Genomic DNA, 11050 nt, shown 5'->3' on the forward strand with positions numbered 1-11050 from the left:
ACAAATGCAGAGGAAAAAAACTAGAAGAAAATGAACCAAAGATAATCTTTCATTCATCTGTTCATTCTTCCAATGGATACTTAAGCAGCACCTACTATATCAGGTATGGGTGCAAGGCACTAGCCATGGTCAGGTGTTGAACACTGCTATCTCCAGGTGTAAACTTTTAGTGTTTTTCGTTCTTCTTTTGCGTACTTTTCAAAAGTTTTAAACATAAAAACATATTTGTGAATATGTTTTTATTTATAAAATAGGGAGGCCTTATAATCATTTAAAAAATATTCTGATAAACTTTAGAAAGGTGTTGGTATATCTTATTCTGTACATATGTTCCAACAGATGAGCTCTGGAGACATTCACTTGTTATTGAAGTATACAGGTATTCTCTATAACCTGCCCCTTGTAAAATTCATTTCTTTGGCAAACAGAAATCATTCTTCTTAGAAAAAAGCTTATTTTTATTAGTAGGATTTTATACTACCTTTTGTACACTTTTTTGAAGAACAAAATTTTTACATGTGTTTACTATGTTATTTAAATATCATATTTTTAATAAGAGGGTTTAGAGTAATAAAAATATAAAAAATATATCATGTAAAATGAGTCTGAATTTACATAAATACAAAATATTTACACCATGTCTTTTTATGAATGAGATTTATCTTTAGATTTCTCTTTTTCACTCTTTTTCTTCTGTTTTTCTTCCACTTGTTTTTCAAAATAATCTTTAAGGAGATGGTTCAGCTGTGGTTCATACTGGTTTGCATGTTGCAATCCATCTTCCCTTCCTTAAAAAAACATATGACATGAGACAACTATTCTTTATTTTACAGAGGTCCCAATATTATCATGTCAGTTACTTCCCCCAGAAGAGCTGTTCCTGCTTGAAGCACCCCAAGCATTAACCCATAAAAGTCAGTTTGAACTTGAAATGCATGAATTAAACCCATTTTTATTTTACCTTCGCAGTGCTGGATCACTCGTCCCCAAAGTCGATTTTTCCTCAAACAGGCTAAATTTCCCACGATCAACAAATGCCTCTTTCCTCTAGTCAATGCAACATTCATTCTTTTTTCTGAATCAATGAATCCTACTTGTCTTGTCCTTACACAGGACAGAATAATGATCTCCTTTTCAGCTCCCTGAAAAGCATCTACTGTGGACACCTGCACAGTTTTAATATCAGGATGGTGAAAGTCCACAGCACTGAGTAAATGACAAAGCTGTGGAGGAAAAACAGCAATCATGTAGTAAGAGATTGCGAAGAACTTAAGCCTCTGAACCTGCTCAAAGCAACCACTGTAATTTAACTAACAGTAAATAATTTTCATTTTTCTTTTATGATTCACATAGACTTGGCTAGTTTCTAAAATGATAAATGACTAGATGAAAATATTAATTATGACACAAAATCAAAAGCAATTTATCTATTGCTGGGTAACTCATTTGGATATGCTAATTTGGAGCTGATAAACTAATAATGAAACAGATAAAAAATACTAAGAGAAAAATCTAGTTAGAAGTAATTGGCTCATGTGTACATTAATATTTGGTATCTATCCTTGATTTACTGATAAAATGTACCAATAATAAAAGAACATTTTGGATAACAGAGATTCAGTCCCATCTGTCTACAAAGCATACACCATATTTTCTTCCCTCTAATTTGTTTTTTGCATTTTTGCCCCAACAGCTGTAAACTAAATTTAATTAAACCTTGTTAGGTTTACATTTAATTATACAGAAAAAAAGCCAGACCAGAAAAAAATCAGAATGTTTCTTTTTTAACATATTAATTACAGTACCAAAAGTTTTTCAGGCACCAAACCAACTACTATAAATGTAATATCAAATATGGTAATATGTAATTGTAATATTTAATATATGGCAAATACTGTAATACATAATACCAACCTTGTACATCTGGGATTTGTATAATGTTATCACGCCAATCATAGAGCCTGCTATTCCACTTGCAATCAGTGATTGAATCAGCTTGAGTGTAAACGTAGCTTCTGCCACATTATGAAAGCTGTTATCTCTTTCTATCTGGAGTAAGAAATAGATCCTAAATTATATTTCCCAGAAAGGCTATGGAAAAACCAAGTAAAATCATACAAACAACAACAAAATTAAACCAGGAGCCTAAACCATGTTGACTCTCATCAACATTAATGTCATTTACCTGTTCTAGTCCTTTAACATTATAAAAACACAGGGTTGGTAGCCATTCCAATAAAGGGCTCCTCTCTATTTCTGTTACACCATTCATGAGGGCTCCTTTGTAAAACAGATCATTAGCAATAGCACTGATTGCAGGATGACAACGGTATTGAGTTCTCAATAGAATTGGCTTGTGACCCTAAGAAATTTAAATGAAGAAAAATAAAACATAATTTTTTTATTCTTCTAGGGAAAGAAAATTATATTTTTAAAATTAAAAATATCACTATATTATGGTCTTAGGAGATGAATTACAACCATGATAGAATAGACTATAAATAAAAATATTTTTTAAATTACTAAAAATATGTTCATATTAATTTAGAAAAATTAGAAAATATAAAAGACGTCAACCTTAGACTTATCTAGTAAGTTTGACTCCTAACATTATGGGTTTTTTTTGGTTTTTTTTTTTGAGATGGAGTCACTCTGTCACCCAGGCTGGATTGCAATGGCATGATCTCGGCTCACTGCAACCTCCACCTCCTGGTTTTAAGCGATTCTTCTGCCTCAGCCTCCTGAGTAGCTGGGATTACAGGCACCCACCATCATGCATGGCTAATTTTTGTATTTTTGTAGAGACGGGGTTTCCCCATGTTGGCCAAGCTGGTCTTGAACTCCTGACTCAGGTGATTCACCTGCCTTGGCCTCCCAAAGTGCTGGGATTACAGGCGTGAGCCACCACGCCCGGACAACATTATGCTTTTATAATATATCTGGAGTTGGTCTAACACTAAATTGAAAAGTATCTCTTAAAAAATTAGGAGGTGTCGTAAATATCTCATTAACTTTCCTCACTGAGTAAAAGCCATTTTTCATTCTGAATCTTGAAAGAAGTTTCAGATTTTATTAATGCATCATAAAATCCAAGTCCTATCAACTTTAGTGCTCTTCGAGCAAAAAGTTCTGTAGTAAATAATGCTCAGGCCAGGCGCAGTGGTTCACGCCTGTAATTCCAACACTTTGGGAGGCCAAGGTGGGAGGATCACCTGAGGTCAGGAGTTCAAGACCTGCCTGGCAAACATGGTAAAACCCCGTCTCTACTAAAAATTTAATAATTAGCCAAGCATGGTGGCAGGCACCTGTAATCCCAGCTATTTGGGAGGCTGAGGCAGGAAAATCACTTGAACCCAGGAGGCAGAGGTTGCAGTGAGCCGCTCAAATGTTAAAGAAATGACTAAATTATGGTATATCTGCACAACATAATACTCAGTGATCAACATATTTATGACAACAGTAATGATTACAAAGCTAGTAGTAACAAGGGGAGATGATTTACTAGTATGCAAAGTTCAAAAAGGCAAGAGAGAAGTTATATTTATGGTATGGTTTCAACTATGTACAAATACATGTATTTGATATAGGCATATAACCCTAGGATAAAAGATGGAAGGAAAAATACTAAAATATTACCAAGAGTTTTTTCTTAAGGGCAGTGAAGTTATTACAGATGTTTTTGTTTTGTTTTTACCTTTTTTCTTTCTTTTTTGAGACAGGGTCTCATTGTTGCTTAGGCTGGCCTCAAACTCCTGGGGCTCACACGATCCTTCTGCCTCAGCTTCCTGAGTAGCTGGGACTACAGGTGCCTGACACCCCACCCAACTTTATCTATTTTTTTCTTTTCTTTCCTTTTCTTTCTTTCCTTCTTTCCTTCTTTCTTTTTTCTTTTCTTTTTCTTTCTTTCTTTCTTTCTTGTTTTAAAGAGTCAGGATCCTGCTCTGTTGCCCAGGCTGGAATGCAGTGGTGAGATCATAACTCACTGCAGCCTCGAACTCCTGGATTCATATGACCCTCCCACCTCAGCCTCTCAAGCAGCTGAGATTATAGATTATAGGCATGAGCCATCACACCCAGCTTGCCTTTTCTCTTTCCTGTAGTTTCCACACTTTCTATAATGAGTAGTGATTACTTTTATTTCTTTTACTTTTAATAATTGTGAACTAGTTCAAATATACAGAAAGCAAAGAAACAATATTATATCCATGAACTTACCACCCAGACTTGACGTTAGCCATATTAAGTCATTTTTGTTTTGGCTCTCTTTTTTGTTAGATAAAATATGACATATATAGCTAAAAATCCCCCTTCATTGCTTTCTTCTACCGCCTTTCCCAGAAATAACCCCAGTCCTGATTTTGTTTTGTGGACTCATCATATGTTTATTGTATTATATGTTTATTGTATTAGTATGTAAACTCATTATATGTTTATTGTATTAGTATGAATCTATGAATAATATATATCATGTGCTTTTGAAATTCTCGTAAATGGCATTTTACTATAATTATCCCTTTGTGCTTTGTTTCTTTCAATATCCACTATGTTTCTGAGAACTATCTATATGGATCAAGCTCATTCATAATTGTTTTTTATTCTCCTCTGTGACTAAATCACTTTTTTGTCCATCCCTTATTTGCCCTTTTAGAATTCCCCCAAATAAAAACCTACTTCATATTTTAAAAGGCATTGACAATAGGTACATGAAAAAGGGCAGAACAGTGTGCAGAGTACACTACCATTTGTTAAAACAGGGAGGGAATATGTTATGTATTTGCTTACAGGCATAAAATATCACAAGAAAGGTACAAGAAAGGAATGACAGTTTCTTTGAAGGGGAGAGAACGAATTGTTGGGGGACAGGAGGAGAAGTCTTCACTATTTCCACGTTTTTTGGTTCCACTTGAATTTTGAACCATATGACTATATTACCTATTCAAAAATGTTTTAAGAATTTAGATAACTTTTTATTTAAAAAATTTTTTTGGTAGAGGCAGGGTCAGAGCTCCGGTGCCAGAGCTGGTTGTTGAACTCGTGACCTCAAGTGATCCTCCCACCTCAGTCTCCCAAAGTGCTGGGATTTACAGGCTGGAGCCACCATGCCCAGCCCTTTTTTAAGATAATTTTTTTTTAGTTAAGATTTTTTTTAAAAAGCCATTGAAAATGTCCAATACAAAAGAGGTTGGATACTGACTTGTCATAGAAGAGGTAGAAAGTTTTGCAATTAAATTCAATTACAATTAACAGCTCAAGATAACTGAGAGCTTCGTTCTTTGCAAAACGGAAGACAATTCAACTCAAAATTCAATGCAACTTGAAACAATCTAAGGTGGAACTTCTTAATTAAGAAGGTAGAATAAAGCTGCCTTGTAGAATCCATTCTCCAATATATAAAGGTACAAAAAATACAAAAACAGCAGCAAAGAAAATTCAGCAATTATGCAACAAAGAAAGATTTACAGCCAACCCAATGCCATAAACTTAAAAAAGTACTTGTCATTGAGAAAGAAACAAGATTCTGGGGTGGAAGTGGAAAATGCAGCATAGTGAGCCAGAATTCATATGATGGCAACGGTTCCTAAGAAGAATAACGAAAAAGGGAAAGTGAACTTGGCAGTTTTTAGTAGAATTGAAGGCTCAAGAACTGTGTCCCTTTCCCAGAGAAGGGATACTCTTGGGCCTCAGATGTCCTGTCACTTTGATGGGACACCACCATAATTCTAGGTACTGAGAAAACAGAGAATACAGATCTGAGAGAGTATCTGACATTCAAGCATGAACACCAGAAAATGAAACAAGAATGGCAACTATACAAACATTGTGTTTATATAGTTGTATAGTTTGTACAGAACCAGTGTTCTCTCTCTCTTTCTCTGCCATGTGAGGACACAGCAAGAAGGTAGCATCTACAAGCCAATGACCAATGGAAAAGAATAGAAAGTCCAGAAATAAACCCTTGTACATGTGCTCAACTGATTTTTGATGAGGGTTCCAAGACAATTACATGGGAGAAAAGGATAGTCTTTTCTACACATGGTATTGGGAAAACTATATATCCACATGCAAAAGAATGAAGTTGGACCCTTATCTCATACCATGTACAAAAATTAACTCAAAATGGATCAAAGACCTCAACATAAGAGCTAAAATTATAAAATTCTTAGAAGAAAATATTGGGGAAAATTTTCATGACATTGGATTTGGCAATAATTTCATACCTATAACACCAAAAGCACAAGCAACAGAATAAAAAATAGGTAAATTGAACTTCATCGAAATTAAGAACTTTTGTGCATCAAAAAACACTATTAAGAAAGTGAAAAGACAACCAACAAAATGGAAAAAAAAATTGCAAATCATATATTTGAAAAAGGATTAATTTCCAGAATATATTTAAAAAGAAAAAACCTCCTGTAACTCAACAACAAAAAACCAAACAACCCAATTAAAAAATAGGCAAAGGACTTGAATAGGCATTTCTTCAAAAAGAATATAAATGGCTAATAAGCACATGAAAAGATGTTCAAGATCATTAGTCTTTAGGGAAACCACAATAAGATACCCCTTCACACTCATTAGGATGGCTATGATATTCAAAAACCAACAAGAAGTGTTGGTGAGAATGTGGAGAAATCAGAACCCTTGTGCACTGCTGTTGGGAAAGTAAAATGATGCCGCTGCTATAGAAAAAATTTGGTGGTTCCTCAAAAATTTAAATGTACAATTATCATATGACTCAACAATTATACTTCTGGGTATGTATTGAACTGAAAGCAGGGATTTGAACAAGTATTTGTATATCAATGTTCACAGGAGATTTTTCACAAGAGCCAAAAGGTGAAAACAACCCAACTATCTATCAACAGAAATGTAGTACACACATGCAATGGAATATTATTTAGCCTTATAAAGAAATGAAATTCTGATACATGCTACAAGGATGAACTCTAAACACATTATGCTAAGTAAATAAAACAGACATAAAATGACAAATACTGTATGACTCTACTCAAATGAGGCACCTAGAATAGGCAAATTCACAGAGCTAGAAAGTAGAACACAGGTTACTAGGGGCTGAGGGAAGAGGAAATGGGAAATTATTGCTTAACAGTTCAAAATTTCTGTTTGGGATAATGAAAAAATTCTGGAAATGGACAAGTGATGGTTGTACAACATTATGAATGTATTTAAAGTAATAATAATAATAATAATAATGTAGTACTGATACATGCTGCAACATGAATGAACCTCAAAAAGTGAAAGAAGACAGACACAAAAGGTACATATTGTATGATTCCATTTATATAAAATATCCAGAATAAATAAATCCATACAGAGAGAAAGCAGGCTGGTGTTTGCCAGAAGCTGTAGGGAAGGGGAAATGGGCAGTTAACTGCTAAATGGGTAAGAATTTTATCTTGAAGTGATGAAAACATTTTGAAACCAGACAGAGGCAGTGGTTACACAAGAAACTGTGAATGTACTAAATGCTACTAAACTGTTCACTTTAAAATAGTTTCTGCTATATAAACTGCATGCTGTAAAAAAAAAAGTTTTTTTTAAGAAATTTAAAAAATGGTTTTATGTTAGATGAATGCAATGGTTTGAATGTGTCCCTCAAATTTCATGTGTTGGAAACTTCATCCCCAATGCAACAGTGTTGAGAGGTGGGACTTTCAAAAGGTGATTTAGGCCATGAGGATTCTGCCTAATCCTCACGGATTAATCCCATTATCACATGAGTGGGTTCCTCATAAAAGGATGGATTTGTGAATGGATTAATGCCATTCCTGGTATATGTGTGTGGGTTAATGAATGAACGCCATTATCACATGAGTGGCTTACTCATAAAAGGATGAGTTTGACCTCTCACACTCTCTTGCTCTTCTGCCTTCCACCACAGGATGACAATGAAGCAAGAAGGCCCCTGCCAAATGCAGGTCCCCAGGTCTTAGACTTCTCAGCCTCCAGAACTATAAGAAATAAATCTCTGTTCTCTATAAATTACCCAGTCTCAGGTTTTTCTGTTATACCAGCACAAAATAGACTAAGACAGTAAATTCAACCCCAATTAAAAAATGTTAATAATTTAAAAATTATTTACAATATGAAGTAGTGCTCTAGGTAGATAATAGAGACATTACAGGTTTTTTTGGTTTTAGAGCAAAAGTTATAAACTCCTACCCACTACTCAAATAGGGAAAAAATTCTTTTTATAAAAGGGCACTTAAATTATAGGGTTCCACTTGTCTTTAAGATGAATACTTTCCAGACAACTCCAATTATACATTATTTTAAGGCAGGACTAAGTCTTCTAATATTTTCATTCTCTATCAACACACACACACACAATGTAGAATCAATAAATGATAATTCCGTAAGAATTTAGCAGTATGTACCATTAAGCAAAGTCGATCAAAAAGAGTTTGTTCCAATCCATTTTCATGAGCTGCATCAGAACCCTGAATAGTAGGAGGTAGCTGTTTGGGATCCCCAACAAGAATCAGCTTTTCACACTCAAACCTAAAACAGAATTTCAAAAATTAATCTAAGCAATTAAAATGGGTGCATTAACATCATTTATTGCACTGTTTGCCAAAATTGCACTTCGAAATATTCAAATGCCATGAAGTATCCTGAGTACTAATAAAGCTTAGTAGTGCTATTAAGCGCATTAAAGCCTTTGAAAAGTTATGCAATAAAGAATCCTTTATATAATTTAGTTGCCCTCCCTGCACATAAAACCTAGTAGGTGCCCCTTGCCTCTGCATGGAATTAATATTTCACAAAGCATATTTGGGAAATGCTGGTTTTTAGAATCCATAAACTCTTAAAATTCAAGTCTTTCTTAGGAGTCATTTAGCTTAAACCCTTGTTTTAGAAGTGAAGTAAATTGGGTTCTTAGGGGCTAAATGTTTTCCTAAATAGGAGTAGGATATAGTGGGGAAAAATCAAAGTTTTATAAACAAACCTATATCAAATCTGAACTCCATTATATTTTAGAGACCCAGCAAGTTATTTAATCCTTTCATGCTTCAGTATTATTATTTTCTTTCTTTCTTTTTTTTTTTTTTGAGACGGGGTTTTACTCTGTGTCATCCAGGCTGGAGTGCAGTCGTTCAATCCCTGCTCACTGCAGCCTTGACCTCCTGGGCTCAAGCAATCCTCCCACCTCAGCCTCCCAAGTTGCTGGGATTTTAGGCACACACTACCATGCCCAGCTAATTTTGTATTTTTGGTAGAAATGGGGATTCGCCATTTTGTCCAAGCTGGTCTCAAACTCCTAGACTCAAGCAATCTACCTGCCTCAGCCTCCTAAAGTGCTAGGATTACAGGTGTTACCCCTGGGGAAAGAATCTTTTAGGTTACCTTGCAATGGGAAGGAGAGAGGCCGGTTCAGTTATCTGACTACACTCATCCAGCACAACTACAGGAAATTTAAGATCATTCATGCATGGGAATGGGCAGGCTGCACAGGTAACTCCAACTACTCGAACCTTTATTACAACAAAAATGTTATTAATTAACAATTATTAAAAGAAAATAAGAGAACGTATTTACCAAAGAACTTGTAGGCTAAAATTAGAGAGTGAGCTAGTCTTAATTTAATTCCTAGCCACCAGAAATCTTAGGTCATCGTATCTCCACATTTTTATTATTCCTACATACAAAATGGAAATCAACAAATGTAGGTTACTTAAGCCACAAGCCCATTAACAAGAACAAATAAAAGACATATTTTGATATTCAGACGGAAAGTATCACAATATCAAGCATTTGTTAAACATCAAGGATGACGCACTTATTTTATCTTCTAGATGAGGTTAGACAACATACATTATATCAACACAGGCCAAAGTTCTTCACAAAGAACATTAAATATGCTAACGAAATATTCTTTGCTTAACCTTCAAGCACATTAGTTTTATTTATTTAAAAATGTAAAGATGACTAATTCTAAACAACAGTAAATAAAATGTACTCATAGCCTGTAAGTGTATTTGAATCTTGTAAGTTACACATTATAGCAGCATGCCATTACTCTCAAGGCAAAAAGCTTCATAAAAACTGATTTTTAATCTCTAGAATTAAATGTAAACAATAGGGAAATCTATGAATTTTCTAATTAGATGTAGTCACTGACCTAGTAGCCCGCTATCTATACACACATGTGTACATACACATATACACACGTACACACACATTTGTGTACATATACATACGTGTGTATAAACACAAACACATACACATACATGTACATATACATTTACAGTCATGTGCCACATAACAATGTGATGTTTTGGTCAATGATGGACCAGATATATGATGATGGTCTCATAAAATTATAATGGAGCTGAAAAATTCCCAGCCCTTAGTGACATCACAACCCTCACAGCACAATGCATTATTCATGTATTTGTGGTGATACCGGTGTAAACAAACCTACTGTACTGCCAGTCATATAAAAGTATAGCACATACAGTTACGTACAGTTCATAATACTTGATAACAAATGACCATTTTAGCGGTTTATACATTTACTATAGTATACTTTTAATATTATTTTAGAATGTACTCCTACTTCTTAAAAAAAAAAAAGTTGGCTATAAAACAGTTTCAGGGACGCCTTTCAGGAGGTATCCATAAGAAGGTATTGTTATCATAAGCGCTGACAGCCCCATGTGTCCTAGTGCCCCTAAAAACTTTCCAGTGGGACAAGGCTAGGCGCAGTGGCTCAAGCCTGTAATCCCAGCACTTTGCGAGGCTGAGGCGGGCAGATCACGAGGTCAGGAGATCGAGACCATCCTGGCTAACATGGTGAAACCCCGTCTCTACTAAAAATACAAAAAAATTAGCCGGGCGTGGTGGCAGTGCCTGTAGTCCCAGCTACTTGGGAGGCTGAGGCAGGAGAATGGCATGAACCCGGGAGGCAGAGCTTGCAGTGAGCCAAGATCGTGCCACTGCACTCCAGCCTGGGCGACAGAGCGAGACTCCATCTCAAAAAAAAAACAACAAAAAAAACTTTCTAGTGGGACAAGATGTAGAGGTG

At 35.2% G+C, this 11050-nt stretch overlaps 1 protein-coding gene across 10 annotated transcripts in view; it reads right to left on the reverse strand.

The window, feature by feature from the left end:
* Nucleotides 1–443: 443 nt before the first annotated feature.
* The window catches only part of ZGRF1 (zinc finger GRF-type containing 1), a 100448-nt gene continuing 89841 nt past the window's right edge, over nt 444–11050 (reverse strand). For 8 of the 10 annotated variants that reach the window (XM_034959010.3, XM_055111720.2, XM_034959013.3 and 5 more), the window contains 6 exons: nt 9370–9497; nt 8400–8523; nt 2186–2362; nt 1915–2049; nt 962–1223; nt 444–788 (listed from right to left, as the gene is read on the reverse strand). In XM_034959010.3, the coding sequence (XP_034814901.1) occupies nt 646–788; nt 962–1223; nt 1915–2049; nt 2186–2362; nt 8400–8523; nt 9370–9497 (969 nt within the window). In that variant the 3' untranslated portion in view covers nt 444–645. Of the gene's footprint in view, nt 789–961; nt 1224–1914; nt 2050–2185; nt 2363–8399; nt 8524–9369; nt 9498–9561; nt 9662–11050 lie in introns of those variants that run through there. The other 2 variants (XR_008625212.2, XM_055111723.2) reach the window with 2 other exon arrangements.

Source organism: Pan paniscus, chromosome 3 (genome assembly GCF_029289425.2).
Source record: "Pan paniscus chromosome 3, NHGRI_mPanPan1-v2.0_pri, whole genome shotgun sequence".
Classification (NCBI taxonomy): Eukaryota; Metazoa; Chordata; class Mammalia; order Primates; family Hominidae; genus Pan; species Pan paniscus.